Source organism: Corvus moneduloides, chromosome 16 (assembly GCF_009650955.1).
Source record: "Corvus moneduloides isolate bCorMon1 chromosome 16, bCorMon1.pri, whole genome shotgun sequence".
NCBI lineage: Eukaryota > Metazoa > Chordata > Aves > Passeriformes > Corvidae > Corvus > Corvus moneduloides.
In genome coordinates, this window is record NC_045491.1 from 9306398 (window position 1) to 9333279 (window position 26882).

The 26882-nt window shown below is 51.9% G+C and overlaps 1 protein-coding gene across 2 annotated transcripts in view; it reads left to right on the top strand.

Moving 5' to 3' along the window:
• The first annotated feature begins 3007 nt into the window (after window positions 1–3007).
• TRAF7 (TNF receptor associated factor 7) overlaps window positions 3008–26882 on the top strand; it is a 29469-nt gene continuing 5594 nt past the window's right edge. Inside the window, exons 1-13 of one of the 2 annotated variants that reach the window (XM_032125760.1) lie at window positions 3008–3117; window positions 12981–13099; window positions 13303–13360; window positions 14422–14513; window positions 18613–18729; window positions 20006–20098; window positions 21788–21821; window positions 23107–23290; window positions 23976–24110; window positions 25169–25386; window positions 25583–25656; window positions 26122–26170; window positions 26304–26431. In XM_032125760.1, the coding sequence (XP_031981651.1) occupies window positions 13019–13099; window positions 13303–13360; window positions 14422–14513; window positions 18613–18729; window positions 20006–20098; window positions 21788–21821; window positions 23107–23290; window positions 23976–24110; window positions 25169–25386; window positions 25583–25656; window positions 26122–26170; window positions 26304–26431 (1263 nt within the window). In that variant the 5' untranslated portion in view covers window positions 3008–3117; window positions 12981–13018. Of the gene's footprint in view, window positions 3118–6103; window positions 6207–12980; window positions 13100–13302; window positions 13361–14421; window positions 14514–18612; window positions 18730–20005; window positions 20099–21787; window positions 21822–23106; window positions 23291–23975; window positions 24111–25168; window positions 25387–25582; window positions 25657–26121; window positions 26171–26303; window positions 26432–26882 lie in introns of those variants that run through there. The other variant, XM_032125761.1, reaches the window with a different exon arrangement.

Genomic DNA, 26882 nt, shown 5'->3' on the forward strand with positions numbered 1-26882 from the left:
TTTCTGAATGTTCATCCCTTCGGGAGAGGCTCTGGTTTTCCTCCTTCCGCCATTTCTAGTACTTTGAGAAGAAACCTAATGTATTGCAGCTTATTCTAAATACCTTCCTGTAAGTGTGATGGTGTTTTCAGACTGCAACAACGCTTTGATATCTTCAAAGTTTTCTTGGGCAGCTCTTTCTTTTCACTGCAGAGAGCTGGGGGGAAGCTGCAGGCAGTGATTTTACAGGCTGCAGACTCCTGCCAGCTCTCTTCAAGGGCCTCCTCACCCCTTTGGTCTGTGTCAGGCTTTTGGCTGGTTTTTTGTCAAGCTGCACTTCTAAGTACAAATTTAAATCTGGATGAAGTGTTTGGCCTTTGGCAATTTTTCCCTTTGAAAACTCCATGCACACATCAGCAGGTGCCCGCTGCACCGAGCCTCGGTGGCCTCTTCAAATGGAATAGAATAACCCATCCTTGGCCCTCCAGCCAGCACCCCCAGCTGCTGACTCAGATGCCCCTGCCCCTCATTTTGCCTGGGATTTTGGCTCCAGCACTGCCTTCCTGACAGGCACAAGGAGCCTTCTGCATCTCCCGTGTGCTCAGAGCTTCACTCCTCAGCGAGCTACAGCAACACAGCTTCACAGGGTGAAAAAGGCTCTTAAAATGAACCTGTTTTTTCCCTAAATAGTATTTTAGGGAGAGGCGAGTCTTAAAATTGTCTGATCTAAATTTTAAATTCACTTGTGGAAAGCCCATTCCTGCAGGAATGTTTACATTCGTGGCAAACCCGCAGGAGCAGCCAGGAGAGCTGTGATGGGGGCCTGTCAAGGCCCCCTCATCCCAGTAATTTGATTTTGTGTGGGGCAGGACCAGCTGGGCAGCTCCACGACACCCCTTCCTCATCCTGGCCTTGGAGCAGCAGCAGCCCCATCCCAAGATGTCAAGAAATCTCCCTAAAGGCAAAATTTAGGATTCCTACTGGGTTAGGATTCCTGATGTCAGGTTACTGCCTTCCCTCTCCCTCAGACTGGCATTTTGCCTGTGTTACAAAGCTGACAACTGGTCACTTCTTGCTCAGTGTGGGTCCAAACCCAATAAAAACTCCTCTAAATGAGGAAGATAGAAATGTTTCCCTTTGGAGTACTTCCAACCTGTGGGGAACAGACTCTGCTACAGCAGACACCTCACAGCCATGTTTGTGGTTTAGACCTGAACTTTGAGCAGGCTCAGCCCCTCTCTCCCAGTCAGCAGTTCCCAGTGTGGGACTGGTTTCCCAGTGCCTGCACACTGGCCCAGCCCCAAAGCTCCTCCTCACGGCCATTTGGGATTTTTCCATGGGCCTTTGCTGCCACCATGCGGAATTGCTCAGTGCAGCGTTAATTATTCAAGTTAATTGGTCAGTGCACCCAGCCATGTGCGAGGACTCGGCCTCACCTGCAACATCCCATTTCTGCTGGCTCTTGTTTACAGCTTTTGGTTCATTCCTGTTAATAAAATTTTTTAATAATCTCCATGGCTACAGTGGTGTTTTGACTGTCTAAACACACAGCACTGTCAAATAGTTCAGTTAAGCCTTGAACCCATCTGGATCCACATGGCAGAACCAGGGTATGACCCAGTTAAAAGGGGATATTAGGAGAATTTCTCCCCAAAAAGGGTTGTCCAGCCCTGGCACAGCTGCCCAGGGCAGTGTTGGAGTCCTCATCTCCGAAGAGATGGAACAGCCATGTGGATGTGACACAACTGCTGGACTTGGGTCTTAAAGGCCTTTTCCAACCTAATTGACTCCCAGATTCCAGTGAAGGGAGCGGGGCTGAGCAAAGTGCAGCACATTTCGATGCACTCCAGTTTCACTGGGTACCCATACAAAATTTCCAGTCAGTCTGTGGTGTTACATGTCACCCATAGAAACTGAAAAATAGAAGCAAAACCCAGACTTTATAAAACTTTATTCACCTGTGAACTAAAACATTGGCCTTATATAAAAGCCAAAGCAGAAACACAACAGTAAAGCATTTAAGAATAAATCTGTACTTGAGACTGGGAAAACATTATAGGAGTTACTTGTTATCTCCCACGGAGCTAAACAGAAAAAAAGTTTAAATTCTCCATCTACACGCTGCAGCACTAAAGAGTGTAAATCCCTTCACTTACACTACTGCACCCACCCACCTTGCCAGGATATTCACCTTGAACTAACCCATGAGGGTGAGTAAAAGTCGGTGAATTGTTTCCTCCAGCCCATTCTGCAGCTGCTTCTTTGTGCTTTAAGAGCCGCCTCGTAGAGCAGCAACGTTTCCCCGCGGGTCTCAGCCTCACTTACCACAAACACCAGAACAGCCGACACCGCGCTTTACCGGCCCAGCACGCCGGGGACTGCCTCGAAACGGGCACGGAGGCTCCGGGACGCCACCACCGCCGGGTCCCACGTCGCGGCCGATTCCCGCCGAGCCCTGAGGGGAGAAGGCAGCGCGTGAGGGGGAGGAGTCCGACCACCGGCCCAGCAGGGCCACAGGTACAGCGGACCTCAGCCGTGGCTGCTCAGCAGGGGCTGCGGCCGCCCGCCGCCCTCAGACGAGGTGTCAGAAAGGTAAATGTGGATCATCACCGGCCCGCCCTCGGTAATATCCCCGTTACCGGCACCCCCCCTACTCGCCCCGTCCCGTCCCGCACCTCTGGCTGGAAAGACCGCGTGCGAACCACGTTACCGTTTTTATGGCCTCTGCGACGCTGCTATTGGTCGGGCTGCTGAGGACACAGCCAATCGCCAGCGGTTGGCGTGACCGCCGCCCCGCCCCCCCCAGTGCTGATTGGCCGCCACTCTCCTCCGTGCCAATGGCGACGCGCAGCGCAGCGTGGCCCGAGGCGGCGGCTGCCGCCGTCTGATTGGTCACTGCAGGAGGCCGGGCCGAACCAGTAGCAACAGTGGTTGTAGCATGGAGTGCATGTCTCTGGGGCGTGTCGGGAGTTGTAGTCCAAGCGGGCCGGCGGCACGGGGGGGAAGCGGCGCACGGGACTACAAGTCCCGAGGAGCGCGGGGCGCGGCTCTTCCGGGCCGGGCGGCAGTGGGGAGCAGGCCCGGGCGCGATGTGCCGGGACCGGGCACCGGCGCTGCGGCCGCCGCCGGCGCTGGGAGGTACGGGAGGGCCGGGGGGAGCCGGGCGGGCCGCGCCGGGCGGCTCCGTGAGGGGAGGGGCCGGGCCGGGCCGGGCCGGGCCGGGGGCGCTGGGCCGCGGGCCGGGGAGGTGCCGGCGGAGGCTCCCGGGGCTGCCCCGTGCCCACCGCCCGCGGTGTCTGGGGTGCCAGCGGGTCTGTTGGGGCGCTCCGAGGAGCACGAGCATCATCTGCGCTGTTCGTCCCCCGTGAATCCCGCCCGGGTCTCGCTCACCGCCCCCGCTGCCCTCCCGGCGTGTTCACTGGGTCTCACCCCAGGTTCTGCTTAGCTCTGGGGTTTTTCTGCTTAGTTTTGTCGTTTTCTGCTCCACTCCTTGTCCGACCGCAGCACGTGTTGCTGCTCTTTCTCTCCTGCCCTCCCAGTACCCTCATTTCCCTGGACTTTGGTTTCACAATATACAAAATGTGGGGTATCTGGGGGTAGGTCTCCGTAGCTGTCCCAGAACATTTGCAGGTCTGGATCAGGCGGTGGATTGTGAATTGTGCTGTCCTCTACTCATTTCAAACGAGCTCTTGGGCTCTGTCCCCTCCCGCTGCAGCTGCTGTCCCGGTAACAGACGCTGTCAAATGCTTTGCTCCTGTCGGATCCCTGAGCTGGTGTGCTGGGAAGGGCAGCAGCGAGGATTTCCCTTGGGTTCAGCTTCCTTTTGGGCTCTCTTGGGGTCCAAGGCAAAGACTCTGTGCTGTCGGGGGCTGGTGCGTGCTACAAGAGCTGGGTTTGGTGTGTCCATAACGCGCCAGGTCCAGGCTGTTGTCCCTGCCAGGGCGTAGCTGTGCTAGGAACTGTGACCTAGCAGTTGTTTTTTCCACTTTGGCAACGTTGCTTTGCCTTTGTTTCAATCCCAGCGCTCTTAATTTTGCCTCCCTGTGCATTTTCCCCCCAGCGATGTGTTTTCAGCCTGTAATGAGCAGTCAGGTTCCTCTTAAACAGCTGCTGCATTTTGGTCTCGAGTGTTTGTCTGTCAGTGGTTTCAGCTTCCAGCCACAATGAGGATTTCGGGACTTGCAGGAGAAGGTTTGGGGGTGAAGGATGGTTCCAGAAAGCCCTTGATGAGTGAAAGTAGTGTGAGATCACAGAATCCCAGAATTGTTTAGGTTGGAAAAGACCTCCAAGGCCACTGAGTTCACCCCATGCCCAGTCCCAGCCCAGAGCACTGAGTGCCACGTCCAGGCATTCCTTGGACATCTCCAGGGACGAGGACTCCAAACCTCCCTGGGCAGCCCCTTCCAAGGCCTGACAACCTCTTCCATGAAGAAATTCCTCCTGATGTCCAACCTGCACCTCCCCTGGCAAGGGAAACTCCTTAAAATCATGCAGGAAGCTGCAGGAGCAGGTAGTGTCTGCAGTCTGCTGGATTCCTTCCAGGTCCTGGGGTCCCCTGTCTCGAGCAGGGAAGGGACAGGGTGAATCCACACAGAAAGCTCCCATGCTGGGGTTTGGTTTGTGTGCAGGTGACACTGCCTTGAGGGAGGGAACGTTTTACCCAGTGGAAGTGGGAAACCTGAGCCAAAGTGGTGTTTCCAGTCAGGGGATGCTGGTGCCTTCACTGCTAACACTCATACAGGGATTTTCATATTGATTGGACTCAAGGAAAAAAAAAAACAAAACCCAATCCATCGTTTTCAGGTGGTTTGGTTCCCTGATCCAGGGGATCCCCGAGTGGGCCCCACCAGCCCGTTCCCGTGGCAGCGCAGCCTCTGATGGCCTAAAGCCACAGATGAGCATCATATGGAAGTTTGTGTCCCCTGGCTGAAGTCAGCCCTTCCCTTCCCAGCTTCCACAATCCCAAGGTGCTGCTGGAGGCACAGGGAGCCCTGCAGGTTCTGCGATGTTGCAGAGCACTGTGTGCTGGTGCCAGATCTGCCCTGCACCCTGGGGTGCTCCTGGGCAGTGCTGAGCACTTTGCAGCCTCAGTGGGGTTCAGCCATCGGTCACCTCGAGGGCTGAGCATTCACCTGTTCCCAGGGACCTTCCAAGCCCTGCTGGCCCTGAGTGTGGGATTTCCTGGAGCGTACCTTCCTCATGCGTAATCTCAGCCAAGCCCAGGTGTGCCAGGAGGAGGGCATTGGAGAGAAAATCCTTCCTGGATTCCAGTACTTGGACTACGTGGCCATGTTCAGTCTTGTGGACTTCTTCCCTCTGGGTTTTTATTCCCTTTGCTGTCCCTTCCCTGCCTGTGCTCCTTTGTCATGGGCATGGTGAGGCACACACCAGCATGTCCCTGTGCCCGTGGGTTGGATCAGGGGCTGTCGTGGCAGCTGGGACAAGGAAGGAGGCAGCTGCTTGCTCACAGGGGTACGTGTCACCCTTCTTTGAGCTCAGCAAGTCCCCCAGGAGCCTAAGGCAGCAGCACCCCAAATTACCCATTCAGGCTGCTCCTGCTCTGCCTTTAGCACAGCCTGAGCTTGGAGCTTCGGAGTCACCTTCTTGCTTTTAACGAGGTGTCCTGGGGGCTGGAGTGGGGCAGTGCCTGCTCCTGGGAGAACCTCAGCTGTGGGAGGGGGTGTCCTGGCAGTAGAAGTCCCCCACCATCAGTGTCTATATTTCAGGTGAGTCCTGCTCCCCAGCTCTGCCTTTTTGTGGCTATTAGTTAACTGGATTTCCCTGGATTGTCTCTCCAGGTAAAGACCGTGTCGCTGTTTGTTATTCAGAATTCTGAACAGTTTGGGAACTGTAAAAAGGGTGAGAAACTCAAACTCCCCTTAAAGCAAGTGAAGGACTTTTCTGTCTCTGGAGCTTTCTCCAATCAGGGGAATAAATCCATGTGTGCTAAGAGAGGGTTGTTTTTCCTGCACTAAACTGAACCCAGAGCAGCCGGGGCAAAGCTGGGAGGCAGCGTGGAGATTGGCTGAGCTGTGGGATTTTCCAGCTGGATTTACATATCGCCCACTGCTCCGCATGCCTTTGTGTTTACATCACTGGGGAGCGATCCACACATGCACACACGTAGCGGAAGAGGCACTTTGGCCGAGGGAAAGCCTGTCCACAGCTCAGGAATTGGGTATGGTGGTGGCATCTTGCCGGGCTCTGCCGCTCCAGGATGGCCAAGGGTGAGTTTCCTCCAAGGAAAAGTGTTTGCTCCGGGTGCCGGGTGTCAGGCTGTCGGCAGCATTCCCGGGGAAGCTGCTCCGCTTCAGCAGTGAGGGAGGAACTGTTTTCATCTCTCAGTGGAGAGCAGGAGGTACCTGGAATCCAGCACCGGTTTGGAAGTGGGTACCTGTGGCGTGTCCAACAGCTGGAGCTCTTGTCACGCTGATTTTATGATCCTTCAGAGTGACCTTTGCAAGGACGGGGAATGCTTGATCGCAGCAACCCAGCAAGTGTGTTCTGAGGTTGTTCCTGGTGTTTCAGAAGTGGGAAGTCCTCGATATTCCTTAGGCAGAGTTGTGAGCACAGAAGCCAAGATTGTGAGGAGAGGCAGTGTCCCGCTGCCTCCCCTGGAATTCTGAGTCACCCTGGGGGAGAGAGTTTAATCCGTGGTGTTTGAGGGTTGTGGGACACTGAGTGGTGCTTCTGTCTGAAAGCTGTCAGTAAATTTGCCATGGTGGAAGTGTCCACATCCACTGATTTCTTTTGGAATCAAGGATTTGGTGCCTGTTTCTCCCAGGATCAGTAGTTTGATCCATGAGTGTTGGTGCCTCCTGCTTCTTCTTCGTGGCAAAGTCCAAGGAAACTGTACAAAAAAAAGAGCAGGTGTCTGGAATTTGCTGGGGTTTTTTTTTGTTTTTTTCTCTGAAGGAGATGATGCATTTCAGCTGGATCTTGGAAGTGCTTGAGTTGCATCCAGAGGGCAGAGAAGAGTGTGTGTGATAAAGTGTCAAAGCTTTGGAGGATGTTGGGGGGAACAGGGGGTGGAAGTGATACTTTGTGCTTTTTGAGTCATGGTTATGGGCTCAGGTTTCTTATGACTTTAATCTGGAAGAATCCCATAGTGTGATGAGGTGGTTACAGCTTTCCAAAAGATGCAGTGCAGCCAACCATAAGGCAAAGCAGTTGGAAAAGGCCTCTCAGCCATGGCACAGGAATTGAGGAATAAAGGAGAGAGGAGCTTTGATTGCTTTGGGTCTAGCAGGACTTCAGGAGAGCAGAATCTAGGAGAGACAGACATTCCTCTGGCATCCTTGGGAGAACAGAGGCCAGATTTCTCCATCCCCCAGGCTTTGCTGCTGATCTGCCATGTCTTCAAGAGTTTTCAATTGAGTTGCAAGCCCCTCTATCTACCAGATTTGCAGCAGGGAGACCAACAGCAGAGCTGAGCCAGCCCACAGGACCCTGTGGGGTCTTGACAGCCACTTGTTCTCTGTCAGACAAGTCTGAGGAGCGCTAGTGAGCACCAGTTGTGGTGTGAGTGGTGTGGGTGACTGTTCTCAGCTTCTGAAGATCTTTCATCAAGATCTGCTTTGCACAGAGTTGGCCATTCCCTCCTGGGGAACTGCAGCAGGACTGAGATTTTTGCCTTGGACAGGGAGGATGTTGTTGGTTTTGGGGCTTGGATGGAGTTTTAGTCTTTTTCCTTCACCAAATCCACAGCTTAACAATGAGATGGTCACGGAAGGGACCTGTTCTTTGAGAGAGGATGTGGAAGAGCACAAGCTGTGAAAGGCACAGCACGCAGCTCTGCAGTGGCAGGGCCAACTTTTAAAGCACCTTTTTATTAAGGTCCTTGTGTGACAGAGCTGTGAATGTGCCTGTTCCTGCCCAGCAGTGACTGAGGAGGTGCTGAGCCCACACAGGACAATTTTGGTTGCAGGGTCAGAATGTTGAGCCATGGACTGCCTAACAAAAATGGTGTTGTAGGTGGATCCTTCCAGGTTACCTGAAATGGAAATAAAGCTTCAAATGTAGCTTTTGTGTCATGGAACAGCACTGAATATTGGCCTCTGTTCTAACTTCTAATTTAATTTTATTTTTCTGGGAAAATTGAGGTGCTTCATTTCACCAGAGCAATCACTTTTGATCCAGCTATGGGAGCATTTTAAAGTTACAGCTTCAGGTTTTAACGTGAGGTATTGCAAATATTCTTCTATCCCAAGGCTTCATTATCCTTTAGGAAAAGCACCGTATGAAATGCTTTTCCTTTCTGAACTCCATTTGTTCAAAGGCATGGCAGTGTTCAAACAGCTGTTGAATGTGCTCTCACAGCCCTGCAGTCAGTGGAAGTGCTGGTAAAAGTTGCAGCAATTAAAAATATCCCTTTTATTTTTATTGATGACAGCTCAGTACAATTATGGCCTCAGTGTAAGACACTCAGAAAAGCTGGTGTGACTTATAAGAAAAACTTATAAACAGTTAAAAGACTCTTCCACAGATTCATCAGCTGAAGGTGCCACGTCCTGTCAGTAAGGCCAAACTTCTGTTCGTGTTTTTTGTCCTTCCTACACTGACTGACATCTGAAGAGTGTAAGAAATGTCCTGCTGGGTCAGGTCTTTTAGATTTTAGCTCGTCTACAACCTCTTTGTCTCCTTCATTTTGTGGGGTTTTTCGTAAGTTCTTCACCGCCAAAGTGGTATTGACAGCTCGGAAGAGCTGAGTGTCACCTGCAGATGTGGTGATTTCACTGCTGGCTTTTATTCACCATCTTCCCCTGGGAGCTGGAACAAGCTGACTCAGCAGTGGTGCTTGGGAATCCTGGCCTAGTGTTCCCTGAGCTGAGGGGTGACCACTGGGCTCCACTGTCTGCTTCCCATCCAGTGTGCCATGAGAGGTGTCTATCTCAGGGATCTGCTGTAGCTCTGCATTCTTACAGCCTGTGCTGTACAGGTCAGACCGGATGCTGATAGTCCTCTTCACCCTGCTGAGGTGGGCCTGAGGTGCTGATGGTCACAGAATAGTTAATTAGCCCACAAACACCCTGTGCCCTTGGCACCTGCGTGCTTTGCCCTTGTCCCATGGAGTTGTTGGAGCTTTCATCGGAGTATTTCCTTGGGGATGTGCCAATACCCTCAAGGATGTGTAACCCTTCTTGTTCTGCATGCAGTGTTGTAAGAGGCACAGAAGCTTGTGTCTTACGCCATAAATACCCAAGCTGTGAGATAAGGAAGGTCACGTCAGCCAGAGGCTGTTCCAGCCAGGGCAGGATAACCCATGCCTATCTTTCCCACTGGCAAGCACTCCTGCTGTGGGGCAATTTGCCAGCCCAGCAGTTTCCTTGAGGGTGAATACCCTTGGAGAGAGCTTCAGTGGGCAGAGAGGAGGGAAAGGAAGACCCAGCAGGTGTAGGACAAGTCTCTGAGCCCCAAGCACTGGTGGTTGTGTGAGGGGGAGACTGTTGCTGGTGTCTTGGAAAGGTGACTCTGTGCCATGTGGGTCACTGTGGCTGCCAGCCACTCCTTGCCACGTCACATCTCCCTGCAGGATCCAGGGCCGTGCCCGTGGCTCTCCCAGAGCGCAGCTGGAGCACAACCCCCAGCAGTGCCAAGGTGTGGTTCCTGCACTGGGAACCAGCTCCTGATCGGGATGCTGGTGAGGAATGGGGTACTCCATTCCTTCTCCTCGTGCCGTGTCCCCCCTCAAAGTCTGGGCTTTGAGGTTGGTTATCAGGATCTTCAGCGGACTGTTGGGAATAGCCAAGGGTCTGTGTGTGCTCTGGGGCTGACGGGAGGGAGGGCAGACCCTTGAGATTCTGTGCCAGTCTCACCAGACCCCAGGACTCTGGAATTAGCCAGGCCACTGGTCCTGATTCTCCTCCCAGCTCTGAGGTACAGTCAGGGGGTGATCCGTGGCTGATCCTTTTGGATCTCCTCTCAGCAGTGGGGAGAAAGAGCACTGCTTCACCCTGCAGCTGCCTCTGCAGCTACTGGTGGTTGGGTTTTTCCTTGCCTGGAATACTACAGTAGGATTTTAAGGCTTTTCTTCTCACTGAGTCTCAAAAGCCTTGAGTTGATCCCTGTGATGTGCAAATGCTGAAACCTATCCCTGCCCCTCCTCACATCTGGTTATGATCAGCTGTGAGATTTACTGAATATTGGGTCCCCACAATTTCCTTTTTCCAGGGGAGATTTTTTCCCCCCTCTTTGTTTACTGTAAAAAACACTGATGTTGCATGTTAAAAAATAAAAAATAATTAAGTCCAGGCAAGGAGAATCTGGGTCACAGGCTGGGTTCTCAACACCAGCCACCCAAGAGGGACACTCATCCTCCAGGCCTGGGAGCACAGGACAGTGTAGTTGGCACAGTTCAAATGCCAAGCAAAGGCTGGTATTAGTGTTAACAACATCAGCTTTTCTGCCTCCTTTTAAATTCTTTGATATCAGTTGGAAAAGGTTCTCAGATGGAAAGGAAGGTGTGAGGAGCTTGTCAGACAATGCTCTGGAGAGGCATCTGCTCTGCTGAAATGCTCCTGCCTATGGTGGGTGCAGAGGTTTGGGCTGAAATCAGATATTGCTGTGGCAGCTGGTGTCGTGCAGCCTGGCTGATATTCCGCTCAACATGTTTTCCATTGCTCACATTCCTCTGGTCTCTGCTCGGAGCAGACACGAGCAGGCTCTCTGCTGCTGCTGCAGGTACCTTGCTCAGCCAAGCTGCAGGCACAGGTCATGCTTATAAACAGAGAGTGGAAAATCCGTGTGTTCCACATCCCCTCTCTCACTTTGGATTTACTGGAGGTTCCCAGGCAGGGATGGAAGGGTCATTGCAGTGGCTTGAGTGGCTGCAGTCACTGCTTGTGGCACGTCTGATCCAACATTTAATGATATCACAGAAATCCTCACGCTGTCAGTTATCCCCATTTTTGTTTTCCCTGTGTCTGAGTGTATCCCATTGCTTGAGTCTCCATCTGTTACATCTGAAGGTGATACATACCCTGAAAATAAGAGGGAACGAAGCTCTGCCTGAGTCTCCAGACAGCCCACGATCCTCCATCAGGATGGGCTTCCTCTCTTTCCATCTGGGAATGACTATTTGCCCTAAACCACAAGAGGAATATTTGATATGCACGGTTCCCTTAACCTTAACTGACATGGCTGATGAAGTGGGAGCATATCCCTGCTCCTGCCTTTGAGCAATGCAGGATAAAGGGTGTGTGGGTAGGTGTTGCTGAGGTTCTCTGAAAAAGGGATCATGGATTCATATTCCAGGAAAGTGGAATATTTCTCTGCTTCCACCCAATAATGGGAGGAGGAGAGTGCTGAATCCCTTTTCCAGAGGAGAGTGGTGAGCCGAGCTGTACTGCTAGATGTAGAGAACCTGCAGAGAGGGGAATTTTTGGGGAGACACATGTTATTGAACATGAGATAATGCAACCTTGAGATGGGAAATCCCAGGAAATGCGGCAGTTTGTGCCATCACTCATAGAAGTACTTGCTTTGCTTAATTTATGAGTACTGCATCATCTGGAGACCCCAGCTGGAGACCTCTCATCTTCAGGCTTTGTAGTTGAAGAGGGGAATTTTTAGGCTTGTGCAGAAGGGGGAATTTTTTGCCGGGAGGAAGCCAAGAGCTCCAGTGGCTCATCCAAGGCTGCCAGAGGGAGGGAGGCTGAGTGATCAGATCTCATGGGGCCATGGCCAGTGGCCCAAACCCTTTGTCTGCCCTCTTCCACCTCCCACCCTCCTGGTTCCCTCTGCTCTCTGTGCCCTCAGGAACATGGACAGGAATAAAAGGATCTGATGGCCCAAGCCAAACTTCTGGCTTGCTGGAGCCCAGCTTTAAACTCCGCAGGTCTCCCTGATGCAGCAGCACAACTCTGCCTCATTCCTGCTGCTTTTGAGACAGCTCCAGACTCTGTGCTCAGCATTTCCTCAGGGATCTGGCATTTGCAAGCAGCCAGGACAGTGCTGTCACGTGTGTGGAAAACATTATCCAGATCCCTGGTTTTCGGATGGTTTTGGGTTTGGTTTCAGGGTTTCTGTTTGTTTGGTTTTTCTTTGGAATTTTGGTTTTATATGATTTTTGAACATAGTTGTTTCTGAAAGTTTAGACCTGAGCAGCAATTCCCTGCTCAGGATTCTGCTGCTGCTGTTCCTGGCTGCCTGACAGCTGTTGGATCCAGAGCTGCAGGGAGCACCAGGAAGTGCTGTGTCAGGCCATGAGCAGAACCTTGGCCGAGGACAGCTCGAGTGTCACCTTTGCAGTGTTTAAAATGTGTGTGCAGGATGTGCCCAGCCCTGTGTCCCAGGGCTCTCCAGGGAGGTGGGAATCCCTGGACGAATCCCAGGTCACAGCTGTGTGGTGGGATCCTCTCTCTGAGCCTCAGTTTCTGTTCCTGTAAAGTGGAGAAATCACGGTGCTTTATAAAGAGCTTGGAGATTTAGGACTTGTCACTCCCAGATAAGAGAAAACCAACTGCTAGAAACACCTGAGATACTTCACCTCCCTGGTGCCTGGCTGAGCGTTGTCTCTGAGGGAAACTCCTGCCTGCCTGAGCCAGGAGCATCTCTGTGTGATGGCAGAGGAGCTGCAGCTCCTTCCTGAGGGTATCCTGGCTCTAAAAAAGACTGAGAGCATCTTGTCAGATTTGCTGGGACAGCAGCATAATTGTGCCCTGAAGCAGCATCAGGTTTCAGCAGAGGTTAAAGAAAGCAAACTCCACATGTTTCTGCAGATTATTGTTGTGGAATTCTTGACTTTGCAAACTTGAGCCTAATGAAACAGTGGAGGGAGAGAAATGAGGCTCTTATTAAAAGATAATCATATATTTAAAAAATGCTGAACATTCATCCAGAGACAAATTGAAGGAATCTGATTTTGTCCTCGCCTCTTGCTGCTGAAAATCCAGGTTTATGTGAGTTTGGGTAACTCACACAGGCTTCATGCTGCAGGAGAGCGAGCCCAGGAAAATACACACAACAAACCTCGCTCTCTTCATGTCCTTCTTCTTCCACAGAGCAAGCTTCCCATGACTAACAGATGCTGGCCTAGATTATGAGCTCAAACAAGAACGCTCGCTACAATCGTTTCTCCAGTGGCACAACAAACATCACTACTTCTGAAAACGCTAACGGGGTAAGGCCACTGCTGGTGGCACAGAGAGGGGACAGGGCTGCTTCCTGTGTTCTCATCCTTTCTTTTGAAATATGGTATTTTCTTGCCACTTAAAATCTCGCTATTCACAGATAAAAGCTGGGAATGTGTATGCAGTATTTCACCAGCTCAGGAAAAGTCTGAAGGCTTTAAATGCCCTGACATTCATTTTTTCAATATTTCAGACAAGAATGGAAACAACTTTTGGACCAGCCTTCTCTGCTGTGACCACCATCACAAAGCGTGAGTGTTTCATGTGTACAGTATCTCCCCAGAGCACTGTGTGTGATCCCAGGGTGGTGGTTGTTTTACAGATCATAAAGCTCTTGGGAGAATCCCTGTGGTCATTAACCGGGTGCTGAGGGGCTGGGTTTGGTGTTAGGCAGCCCAAGTGTCCTGACATGATGGAAATGAGCAGGCACAGGAATTTTCTCCCCTCAGGCAGACTGAGCAGTACCACTGGGAAGCCCCTGCTGAAAACAGAGTAGTTTTCAGTACAACAGGGTTTGATACTGAGCTCAGCACCAAATCTTATTGATCCCTGTGACAATCATCACCAATGCTGAAAATTTCCATCTTCACTCCGTGCCTGACTGTGAGTCACTCTGGAGCTTTGGTAAAACCCCGTGGCCATTTTTAGCTCAGACAGGAGGGGATGCAAATGTCCCTGCTCATTTAGAATTCCTGTGCCTTGTCCCTCAAAGCTCAGCAGGTGAGGGGAGCCTGAGCCCTGGCACGTGGGGTGAATATAGGAAGAGGCCTGATTTCATTTTGGAGAACAAATATCTGTCCTTTAATAGAGACAAAAAGACTTGACACTGATTTAGATAAGGAAATGAACATCTGCCTGAGAAAAATGTTTGGATTACATTTGTCCTGAACTCTGGATGGTTTTGGACTCCCGAATATTTACATTCAGACTTTTATACAAGTCAGTAATATGATCTCTATACAAATATCTCATATTTAGTTTAGCATGCCTCCCCTGTGCCTCAAGGATATCCAGACCTCCCTGGATCCAGGCAATTTTTATTGGTGACTGAGATACGTGGGAGTGTAAAGTTTCCTTTTAATAGTATTTTTAACCTGTGGACCTGACAGAATATTATCTGAGCTCTTCTCTGGGCAAGCTCTCAGAGATCAGGGTTGTTCTACCTGTGCTGATATGTCCAGTCATGAACTGGCATTGGAGAATCCCCGGTCTTTTTCTAAGGATCACTTACAGCTACAGAGGCTGGCCCATAGCTCAGAAATGTTTCTGACGAGCCTAAATGCTTGTTTTTCTTCTTGAACTCCACTTAAAGCTGACGGGACCAATACTTTCAAGCAGCACCGTCGGACCCCGTCCTCCTCCAGCACCCTCACCTACTCCCCACGGGATGAGGACGATGGCATGGTAGGTGTTGCCAGGACCCTCCTGGCTGGCTTAGCTGGGTAGAAGTGAAATGAGAGGTGTCTGGAGCTCCTCTGAACTCCTCTGCCTCCCTCATCATTCTCTGTGTTACCTGTGCCCAGAGGCAGGACCAGCCTCAGCATTCCTGGCTGCTCCCGTGGTTGGTGCCAGGGGGAAGCAGCTCATTCTGACCTGGGGCTTTAGGCTGGAGCTGCTGGTGCTGCTTTTCACACTGCTTGAAATCGTTATGTGGGTCCAAAGCCTGGGAACTACAGATCCCACAGCCTCCTTGTGAGGGTGTATGTGGCTCCTGGGAGAGCAGGGAGCTCAGGAGGAAACAGCCCCTGCCAGAGATGTCTGGGCCATGACTGGGGCCAGGCACTCTCCGTGTTGGATGGATCCCAGCTGGCTCTGCAGTTATGGCCGTAGAATCCATTCCTATTCCCACCTCCAGATGGGGCCTCTGACCACAGGGAGCGGGTTTGGAACCTGCAGAGTGGGATGTTGGCCGCTGCAGGCTGTGCTGGGCTCCTCACGCAAACCGTTCCTGTGTCTCCCAATATCCTGGTGGAAAAGCAGTTGCAATTTTGTATCCAGTTTTCTCGCTCACTTCTGGGTGAGTTCATTTTGGGGAATTTAGTGATTCAACAGGCTCCAGGGTTAGCTGCTTGGAGAGAAATTAAATTCACTCAATCAATTAAATCAAGACCAGCAACAGCAAAGCAAACCTTGGTGAAAGGATGGACAGCTCCAAGGCTGGACCTTCTGTCCGTGGTGCTCCAACCACATCTCAGAACCACAAGCTCTGTTGAGATCTAAGCAAGTTAGTAGCAGACTTCAAATTAAGTACTGGTAGACTTAGTCAGGTTACAAGACCCAATTTCCAAGCCAGGCATAAATGGATCACTGCTGCTGGAATTAGGCACTGGCAGAGACTGGGGTCAGCAACAGTATGGAGCTGCAGCACTTCTTAAAATAAATTTGACACCAGATTGCAAAGAATTTTATTGTCAGCATCCTATAAAGTTCCTTCTGTTGCTCAGACATCTTGCTGTGTTTTATGTGAGCCCGTGGGGGTTTTGTTTGTTGTTGGTCTTTTTTCTAACAAGTCCTTTGAAAATTTCCTGGTGTCCTTGCCAAATGCAGCTCTCCAGCCCACCACTAACCCCACGAGCTGGGCCAGTGTTCAGGCCACCCCTGGCTGTCAGCATGGACCTGTGGGCTGAGTGCTGGGCTCACAGTGCCCTTTTCACAAGCTGGGCAGTTCTTACAGGGCAGAGGGGAGGATTTTTCCGGAGGAGGGGATGCTGTGGATATTTCATTTAGCCAGGTCTGATGAAGAAACTCCCTGACTCATTTGAAAACCCCACTGGCATGAACTGGGGTGTGCAGCCAAGAATGGGGGAGATCTCTGCTGAGAGCCAGCTTCCATCCTCTTGGACAGTCTCAGCCCACTTTCCCTGGAGTATTAAATATTCTTTAGCAAAAATAGTGAGAGGATTAATGAGTGGTTCAGGAAGCAGTGTGAGGTGCTGACAAACCAGAACTGCCCCAGTCCTGCTCTGCCTGCTGCTCCAGACAGACTCACTAACCCTCTTAGGAAGCTTCATTTGCTTTGTCAAGAAATAATCTGGGATTTCCCTTCCTCATCACTGAGTTTTCCCTCCTCCAGAAGCTGCCAAGGGCTTCTCAGCCATCAGAGAGACAGTTGGAGACAAGTCAGAGCCCTCCTGTGACCTCCACCACTCCTTTTTCTTTCCTTTTAAAGCTGCTGTTAATGAGACAAAAGCAGCAGTGTGTTCTGTGTGCAAGGCAGGGATTACTGGACACAGTGCCACAGGTTCCCACCTTGCTGTGCCTACATGGAGCTGGGGCCTTCACCTGGAGGCTGCTCCTATAGCTGAGGTGATGGGAACTGCAGCTAAAGATTGCAACTGAATATTGGAACAGTTGGATACTGTGGATGGAGGCTGCCTGGTTGTCCAAAGTCTGTTGTTTACAGGGAACTTCACCTCTGAGCCAGGGGCTGGATTGAATTACCAGCAAAAACTCTCCATCTTCCATCAGATGTTTGAGTGCTCCATCCTTGGGCTGTTTGAAGGTGTGCCTGATGTTTAGTGCAAAAATAAGGTCTCTTGAGTTTTATCCTTGTTTGCTTAGCAAAACCCAGGCTGCAGATACCCAGAGGGTCTGGAACTGCCAGCACACCCTCTGCCATCTGTGTTGTCCCCACAGCCCAGGGGGAGTGAGGGATCCTTCTCCGCACATCCCCTTCTCCCCTGTGCAGTTAACTCCAGCATTACCCGAACCAGGACACAGGGAGCTGAGCCCACAGTCTTACACAAACCTTCTGTGCCTTGCACCCCTGCCTCCTGGAAATGCTGGAATGCTGCAGTTCCCCCTCTCTTTTGGTGATCCTCACTGGATATTGCTGGTTACAAACCTGCCTCACTGCAGAGCCTGCCTTTGCTGCCCTCACCCCCCTATTACCCCCAGAGTGGGAACTATGCACAGTCATTCTTGTTATTTTAGTAATTTCTGCTACTAGTGGAGGAAAATAATAAAATTAATGGATACACATAAAATTGATTTACCTCATTATAACCATTCCTCCTTAAGGTTTACCTATTTAGTCAATAAATATGCTGTCTTTAAGAGAAAGACATTTATGCTTTGGCTTGGAAGCAGATGCAGCATTTCTGAGTTCCTCAGAGCCCAGGATCATAAAAATGAAGTAGCAGAGCAGTATGAGGAACCAGCAGGATCCTGGTCTGCTCCTCTTCTGCAGCCCAGCCAGGCTGCCCTCGGGCTGCAGCATGCTTTGTCTCCGGGGAAGGCAGCAGCCTCTGAACCTCATCTTGCAGCTTTCATTGCTGAATTTCCTGCCGGCCCCACTGACCTCCTGCATTGCCTTTGTCCTTGGGTCTGATGTCACCCACTTTTACCCAGGGCAGGCACACAGAATGCAGCTCACAAGGCTCAGGTGGAGCACGAGGAAAAGCGTTTTGCTCACAAGGTGCAGGACAGGAACTCAGCCGAGTCTGGTCTGTGTGGCTTTCCCTGTTCCTGCTGGGCAGTGCCAGGCCTGGCCTGGGCCAGGGCCAGGGAGAGTCCCTTTTCCAGTGGGCAGCCAGGGATCTCCAGAGCTCTTTCCAGCCAACACTCCTCAGAGGTGGAGACTGACATAGGCTACAGCCAAGCCTTGGAGTGGAGTGACACATGCAGATGCCCATCCATCATCCCTTGTCTGAGGTGTCTGAGGCTTCTGGCTTCATTTTCCCATTTCTTTGTCAAAGCATCCATTCTGCTCATCGAAGACCTTTATTCCTCCTCTCTGCACCTTTCCCAGTCCACCAGCAGCATCTCTTCCAGAGTAACCCTGCAGTGGCTGCGCTCCCAGTTGCACTGAATCCCCAAATCCAGTCACCCCATGGTCTGCAGTCTCCGGTCGCGCTTTGACACCAAATAGCACCTTGGCTATGTGCTGATGGTTGATATTCCACCCTCGGAGATGTGCTGCTGCTTAATATTCCAGCAGCAGCATTCCCTCAAAGCCAATCCCAAGGCCACCATAGCCAGAGGGATTTCTCTGGATTGGTGCACGCGGTTTCCACTCCGCTCTCCCCTCCCGAGCAGGAAGCGGTAGAGCCAGGCTCACAGAGAATTCAATAGAAGGAAGTCTCCACACTTACGCAAAGAAATTTGGCAGAAGTTAGATAGTGAGTGCAACAACAAGTGCTGCTGTAGAGATTAGAGACATTGCAGGAGCTGGAGCAGTCTCTGGGGGAGATTTACAGAGCTTTCCATGAAGGATTAATTCTTCCAGACCGTTGCTTTGCGGCTGTGCACGGTAAGTGTGCAGGGAATGCACCTTGGAGAAAGTGATGTGCTTGGAATTTCGATGGCAGCCTGGCTAAGGGAGTTAAACCCAAGTGATTCCTGTCTCTGGGCATGGTGCAGGGAAGGGCACACAGCAGCCGGGCCACTCAATGCAGCTGGGAATGGAGCAGCTGAGTGTTGTGGAAGGGGAAAACTGAACTTGAAGGCTCTGCCTGGAGTTTGGGAATTATTTGCACTGACCAGAGCTGCTCTGTGTCCGCAGCCTCCGATCAGCACCCCACGCCGCTCCGACTCCGCTATCTCCGTCCGCTCCTTGCACTCCGAGTCCAACATGTCCTTGCGCTCCACGTTCTCACTCCATGAGGAAGAGGAGGAGCCAGTAGGTATTTGGGATTGTCTGAAGGAGCAGGATTAGGAAGCTCAGTGTCAAAAGAGTAACTTAGTGGACTGTCGTGAGTACACAGAGCTCTCACGGACAGATTTTGTGTGGTGCCTGGCTCAGACTCCTGCTTTTAACTTTGTTTCCACCACTGACTTTGCTTCCTTATGTACCATTTCCCTGCCTGGAAAGCGAGGACAATGGTGAGGCTTTTCTGCTTCCCAGAAAAACTGTAAGTCCTTTCAAAGTCCTGTGTGATTCCCTGGCCCTGCAGCAGAGCAGGGTGGGTTGCAAGGCTCAGGCTGGTGGTCTGGCCCCAGGCAGCAAGAGAAATACAATTCCCCTTGGATTTGGAGCCCCATCGCCATTCAGGGCTGTGCGGCACCCCACTGACTTGATTTTAAGCCCCAGGAGGGTGCAAGGAATTGTCTATGCGTTGGGGGAGGATGCTTTTTAACTGAGCTTAGCTTGTGACCCAGTAACCAACCCCAAACTGGATGAATAAAAGGTCAGGTGGCATTCTGCCACTGATCTGGGATAAGAGTGTGTTTCATATTTAGGAACCCAGGGGGCTGTGTTTGCATTTCTGAGAGCAGCACAGGATGAAAAGGCAGAGCAAACCGCAGAGATTGATTGGAAATGCTCTGAAATGTGAGCATGGAGAGCTCTGGTGCTCCAAGAGGACATGCTTGGAGCCCTGGAGAGCCGTGGTGCTCTGGGAGGATGTGCTTGGAGCCCTGTACTGGCAGTCCTAGTCGGTAAACAGAATGGAGAGATGGGCCCATTGCAGCAGAAACGATGTTGTTTCTGCTTCCTAAGGAATGAAGGAGCCCTTCCTTCAGAATGTTTCAAAAACGTGAGTGCAGACTGCTTTAAAATTGCTTTTAAGCTCAGGCTTTGTACAGTTTTGACAACTCTACGTTCAGTCCAACCAAGGACAAAGTCCCAGCCAGTGCAGCTCATGCAGTTCCGGTGACTTGAATCATTGGCAAACAAGTCGGTCTGTGCAGTTTGCTGTCAGGTCCTGATCCTGCCAGATGCTGGTGGCCCCCAGTTTGTGATGAGCTGAGGGTCTCCAACCATTCCCAAGTTCATTCTTCCCCTACTGGAACTTAGCAGATCCAGGCAGAATTTTATGTTGAGATGATGAAATCCTCAGTGTGCCCCAGGCTCCCCAAGGCTCACCACTGAGGGGTTGTGTTATTCCTTCTGCAGAGCTGCAGGCTCTTGGTTTGGACTAATCCCCGCTGTCTCTGTCTCTTTGTGTGCCCTGCAGGAGCCCCTGGTGTTTGCAGAGCAGCCATCCGTGAAGCTGTGCTGCCAGCTGTGCTGCAGTGTGTTTAAGGATCCAGTCATCACAACCTGTGGGGTAAGGCAGGGCTCTCCCAAATATCCTGTGTGAGCCAGAGCCAAGCCTGGACTGTCCCCTCTGTCTTTCCCTGGTGACTGTCAAGCAAAACTAGGGCTTGCTTAAAATGGGGTGGTTTTTCCCAGGAGAGCTGTACTGTCAGCCACCCTGTCCTGGCCATCTTCAGTCTCCTTGCTGTGGCTTCCATGAGGTCGAAAACTCCTCGTGAAGGGCTCTGCAGGAGCTCCTGGGCGCCCCAGGAATGGCTGTGCTTCAGTTGTGAAGGAAGTGTTGCTCATAAAACAAGAATGGCTTGAAGCTTCATTTAGTTAATGCTTGCAAAGGGATTTGAGATCTTCAAATGAAAGGCACGGGGTATTATGAATATTCTTCTGGATTCCATTTTACTGGGATTTAATAGAAGCTGTATATTATTCCTGCTTCTGCACTGCTTGTGAAGAAAGATGGCTTTGAGATGGCTCTAATGCTTCTGACGTGCTTCTGATCACCAAGATGGGGCTGTAGCAACAGGAGCAGAGCTTAGGATTGTTTATTGCAGTGAGGGTACTATTCCCCAAAAGTGCTGGAAGCTGGTGCAGTTTGGCTGCACTATTCCAGTAAGCAGCTCTGCACAGAGACAGTGAGATTTACTGGTTAATGTGGAAAAAAACCCCACTGCAGGAAGCAGCCTGGCTTCATCTGCAGTCCTGGTCTGGCAGCTCTGGAGGGAGCTCGGTGCAGCTGTGCTGGGCAGGAAAAGGCCATGGGAGCAGGGCAGCAGATAACAGCTCCAGAGAGGGACTCACAGCCCTGCCAAGAGCTGGCTCTGTGGCAGGGGAATGTGGCTGAGGAGGCTCCAGGGAATCCACAGGGCAGGATCAGGACCAGTGAAATGCTGCAGCCTTTATATTCATTAGTGTGTTAGATTGTGTTTGCTACTTTGTCAAGTTAAACTGTCAGAACACTGAGAGGGGACCTATTTAAAGTGCTCAAATTTACAGAGCATTTAATGGGCTTACAAACCAGCTGTTCCATCTGCCTGACAGCAGGAGAGGGCAGCTTCTGCTGCCTTAGAAGGGCTCCAGAGAGATGAATGTGATGGGCTGACTGGGCAAGGACAGGGAGAGGCCAGGCTTCCCCTTTTCCCTTCCCTTGAGGGCTTCTCGGGGGAATGGAGGGATGACATGGGCTAAAGTGGAGGACGAAGTAGAGAAACCCTCTGCAGACATGGAGGGTAGGAAGGACTTGGATGTGTTCGAGACCAGGCTGGATGGAGCTCTGAGCCCTGGTCTAGTGGAAGGTGTCCCTGCCCATGGCAGGGAATTGGAACTTGATGATCTCTAAGATCCCTTCCAACCCACACCATTCCAGGATTCTGTGATCCCAGGAATATCAATCAGAGTGTGGCAGAACATGCCCCTGGGCTTTGGCTTGCAACACAATTCTGGCCTGATCCTGAACGGGGAGAACATCAAAGCTCCAAACTGTGTGTTCAGTACTCTTGGGAGCAGGACCTGTGCTGCACCCTGAGCTGCCTGAGCAAGCAGCTGGGGTTTGCCCTGTGATGCTGAGCTAAAACAGGCAGAACAGCTGCTGGGGCCCCTGAGCCACAGGCTTTGGTATCTCCCACCTTTCCCAACGTTTGCCACAGGGAATAATTTGCCCGCTCTCGTTTTACGCTGACGCTGCTGTTCCTCTCTGTCTCCACAGCACACATTTTGCAGGAGATGTGCCTTAACATCTGGTGAGTACAGAACTGTTCTTGTGTGGTGCAGCCAAAACACTGTTATTTTCTGGTTTATTTGCTTTCACGTGAAGAGAAACCTGCAGAAAAGTGTCCAAAGGGCTTAAAACAAGCTGTCAGTCAGATGTGCCACTGCGGCAGTGAGGGGTGGGGCTGGGGGCTGATGGTACACTCTGGAGAATGGGCACTGCAGAGAGTGCTGGGCCCTGCTCCTGGGCACAGGATGTTCTCAGATCCGGGAATATGCAATGGATAATCCCAGGATAATACGTCTCGCCCAGAGCTGACCCACTGATTTCAAACTGAAAGCTTTCTGTGGCTGCCTGGATAAAGAACCAGGAGCCACGTTTGGCATCAACCCCTCCTCCCCCATCCCCTCAGTGCCAGGGTTCTGGACCCTGACTGAGCCCCACTGAGCTGCTTTAGCTCACCCAGCTCTTGCAGAACCCTGGGAGAGCCGAGGCCCCTGGCTGCTGCTCTGGGCTAACCAGTTCCTGCTTGGGCTGGACTCTGGCCGCAAAAAAAGCCTTTTTTTGGCATGAGCCTGTGTCCCTCTTGGCAAGGTGTTGTTCAGCACAAAGCCAAGCCATTGGCATTACCAGAGCAGCAGGCCCTGAGGAGGCTCCCTGGGGAGTCCTGCAAAGCAGCAGCTCTTTTTGTCTTAAGATTTTTGTGTTCCATATGCAAGAGGTCCCTCTGCTTTGCATGTTAATCCCCTCACCGTGCTCTGCCATATCAATCCCAACCCACAGATCTGTAGCAAAAGGCTTTGCAATTGCAATTCCCATCCCTGGAGTGTTCAGTAAGCAACTGGATGTGGCAGTGCTCAGTTGAAAAGGTGGTGACCGGTCCAAGGCTTGGACTCGATGATCTTGGAGGTCTTTTCCAACCTAAAGGATTCTGGGATTCAGGGGTTGCTGGTAGCAGGAGCTGAGCCCAGGCCTGGGTGAAGGAGCAGGTTATGGATGGGGCATCTGGTGATGACACTCACCCTTCAGCCAGCACATGGTAGTCTGAATCAGTGTGGGCTTCTTTCATTGGCAGCTCCCTCAAATCATTATGGATTAACATAAACTTTGACTTTTCCAAGCCCCAAGACAACCCAAAGATAATGCCTTGCAGACCTCAGGTGAATATTCCTGGCTCCTTCCATGGCCACTCACCTGGGAGTTGGCCAACTTGACTAGAGAAGGCAGAAAAATACAATTTCCACACAGGGGCTCTTGGAAACGCTCGTGCCCTGTCTCAGCCCTCACTGACTGTGTCATCCTTCCCTCCCTGGCAGAGAAGTGTCCCGTGGACAACGCCAAGCTGACGGTGGTGGTGAACAACATCGCTGTGGCCGAGCAGATCGGGGAGCTGTTCATCCACTGCAAGTACGGCTGCCGGCCCGCGGCCAGCAGCAAGCCCACCGCCTTCGAGGTGGACCCCCGTGGCTGCCCCTTCACTATCAAGCTGAGTGCTAGGAAGTGAGTGCTTTTTCCAGCCTGCAGCCTCTCCAGGGAAAGGGCTGTGCCAGCCTGGCCTGCCTGAGCTGCCCTGCAGCTCTGGGGCCGTGCAGCTCCTGCCAGCGCTGCTCTGTTTGGGTGTGCCAGGGTGTGGGATGGGGCAGGGTGGCTTCAGGGGACAGTTGAGGTGGAGGCAGATGGGCTTGTGTCAGGGGAAGGGTGTTGTTTTCTGCTCCCATCTTACCTGAGTGCCAGCACAGGGACACGGGGTGCACTGTGAGAGCAGCCACCTCACATCTGGGATGAAGCTCTGTGGCTGTGGTCAAGTAGAGACCACAGAGGATGGGATTCTTTTTGTAAAAGGAATTACCTTGGTTATATCCTATGAATTTGAAATCTATCTCCCTCCCCATCCTAAATGCTTTCCCTATTTTCCCTGTCTATTGCCTGTTGTTGATGGCTGCCTGAAGGCTCAGCCCATCAGCTGCAGAAGTAGATGTGCCCTGTGAAGATGTGGCCTATTATTACTCTCAATTTTCTGGCCAAATGAGAATTTAAAGCTGGAATTGCAGTCTCAGAGCAGGAGGCTTTGGATCACCTGACAGCCTCACAGGGCTGGTTTGCTCCTCTCCCAACGATCTGTGTCGTTCCTATTAATTTTTGCTTTGTTGCTGATTTTCCCTGCCTTTGCTTCTCTCCGTGGCAGGGATCATGAGAGCAGCTGTGATTACAGGCCCGTGCGCTGCCCCAACAACCCCAGCTGCCCTCCCCTCCTCAAAATGAACCTGGAGGCTCACCTGAAAGAGTGTGAGCACATCAAGTGCCCCCACTCCAAATACGGGTAAGGATCTGATGCTTTTGCTGCAGCCTTGGGGTGGCCCCGAGGCCTCTGAGCAGCTCTCCCCAGTGCTGTGCATTAGCCTGAGGCTGAGCTCGGGGTTACAGGGATTGCGGGAGGCAGCCCCGGAGCCTCTGGGTTGGAACAGGCAGGTCATGGTGCCCAGTGAAGAGGAGGGTGAGGAAGATGAGTGCTCAGGCGGAAGAACAGCTGGAGGAGAGTCAGAGCATGATGAGAGGAGGATGAGTACGAGAGTAATTTGAGCACCGTGGCAGTGTCTTGCCAACGAGTCCTTGTCCCAGGGCAAGGGAAGTGCTGATCTGCCTCAGAGGGTTCCCTGTCACCCGAGCCCCAGGGCAGGCCCTGCTTGGGTTTACTGTTGCAGGAAGAGGGTTCACCAAAAGTTCTTCCAGCGCTGGCACAGGGCAGTGGTGGAGTCCTCATCCCTGAGGAGTTTTAGTGCCGTGTAGATGTGGCACTTGGGGACGTGGGTTAGTGCTGGCCTTGGGGGAACAAGTGGACTCGGTGGTCTTAGAGGCCTTTTCCAACCTCAACAATTCTGTGATTCCATGATCCTAAGCCATGTCTTGGCAAAGGCAGAGCAAGGCAAGTCCTGGCAGAGCAGCCCTGCTGCAGGCCCAAGTCAGTATCTGCTGAGGTCAGCTGCAGTTTTTTCCACTGGTTTTTATGGCTCCCGGTGAAAACAGCAAACTGATACCACACTCTGTCTCCTGCCCAAGATCTGCTTTTCCTTGCAACTGCCCAGACAGACTGTCCAGTTTGGGGCCAATGCCCTGGCTGGAAGAATGGGAGCTGCTTGGCCTCTCTTGTCCTGCAGTTGGCCTGTCCCAGCAAGATCACAGAGTCATTAAAATTGGAAAGGACCTCCAAGATCATCAAGTCCAGCCTTTGAAGGATCATGAACCACAGTATCCCTGCTGCTGGCAGAAGGAGCAGGGCAGCTGGGGACCCACACAGGCCTTGAAGCTCCACTGAGGAGCCAGCTGAGCAAGGAATCTCTACGTGAGCCCTGCTCCAGCCAGCATCTGCCTTCCCTTCAGGTGCACGTTCATAGGAAACCAGGACACTTACGAGACCCACCTGGAGACATGCAAGTTTGAGGGTCTGAAGGAGTTCCTGCAGCAGACAGACGATCGCTTCCATGAGATGCAGGTGGCAATGGCCCAGAAGGACCAGGAGATTGCCTTCCTGCGCTCCATGCTGGGGAAACTCTCCGAGAAAATCGACCAGCTGGAGAAGAACCTGGAGCTGAAGTTTGGTGAGTCTGCACCAGAGGAGCTCTGTGGTCAGAGCTGTAGGACAGGGCAGCTCTTTGGGTGGTGCATTGCAGGGTTGCTTTCCCTGCTGATTGCAGCAGTGTGTTCTGAGTTGGGTGGCAGTGGGTGCCCTCTGCCTGTTCCCTGGGATGCCATCAGTGGCTCTGCAGTGACTGTGGGCCTGTCCCTCTCTTGCAGATGTGCTGGATGAGAACCAGAGCAAGCTGAGCGAGGACCTGATGGAATTCCGCAGGGACGCCTCCATGCTGAATGTGAGGGGGGGCCCTGGGATGGAGTTAGCTGGCTCTGCTCCTAACTAGGCTTCTCCTGCAGTGGGGGGAGGCTTTGGGGAGAGCCTTCTGCTCCAAAGGCTGGGCCTTTTACAGGGGCATTGTACCCTCCTCCCTGCCTGCAGAAAGCAGGGAGATAAGCAGATCCAAGCAGAGTGAGGACAGTATGTTCTGAAAGGTATTTCTGGGCCTGTCTGAATACTGAAGAGTTTAGTGCTGGTCTGAGGTGCTGTCAGAGTCCTGTGGTCTCTGGAGGGATGGTGGCAGTCACAGAGTCATAGAGGAGAGACCTCTGGTCAGAGGATGAGTTGGCCACTGAGGAAGGACCCTCTGGGAGTCAAGAAGACAAGAAGGGTTGTAGCAGTGGAGGGGACAGTCCCAAAGCCATGCCCAGGGCAGGTTGGCCTGGATGGCTTCGCAGCTCACACAGCTTGTTACGTTTTTCAGGATGAGCTCTCCCACATCAATGCTCGGCTCAACATGGGCATCCTTGGATGTGAGTATCCCTGTGGTCCCCATTCCGTCGGGCTGGGTGTGGGGGATGCCCAGGGAGCCCTCCTGGGTGCTGTCACAGGTGTGCAGAGCAGCAGCACTGCTCTCCTTCCCTCATCTGGCTCTCTTTTCTGCAGCCTATGATCCTCAGCAGATCTTCAAGTGCAAGGGGACCTTTGTGGGCCACCAGGGCCCCGTGTGGTGTTTGTGTGTGTACTCCATAGGAGACTTGCTCTTCAGTGGCTCCTCAGACAAAACCATTAAGGTAAGAGCTTCCCTCTTCCGTGCACCTTCTGCATTCGCAAATGGAACAGAAGCTGAGCTCATTTGTGGGGTGGGGGGATGTTGCTTCCTAAAGTTTCCTCCAAAGAATCAAATGATTCTTTGTGATTATAGTTGGACAAAATTCTCTGCAAGGAAACATTATGTGACAGTGAAATTGAGAGACAAACAGAGATCTTTGCAAAGCCCTGATTAGAATCTCATTCCTGCAGCTGCTGACTTTGCTTTATGTGGCGTTTAGGGTATTCAGGACTATTTCAGCTTCTGATTTTATGTTCCTCTGTTATAAAAAGTCATCTTAGAACAAAACATTTTTCCCTGATCCAATGTGTCCTTTCCCTATTTTATGGCATGTTTGTTTTTCTTTGTCCTGTTTTCAGTAACTCAAACTGACAGCACTGCCCCGGTGCAGCCTCAACAGCCCTTCCCAGTGT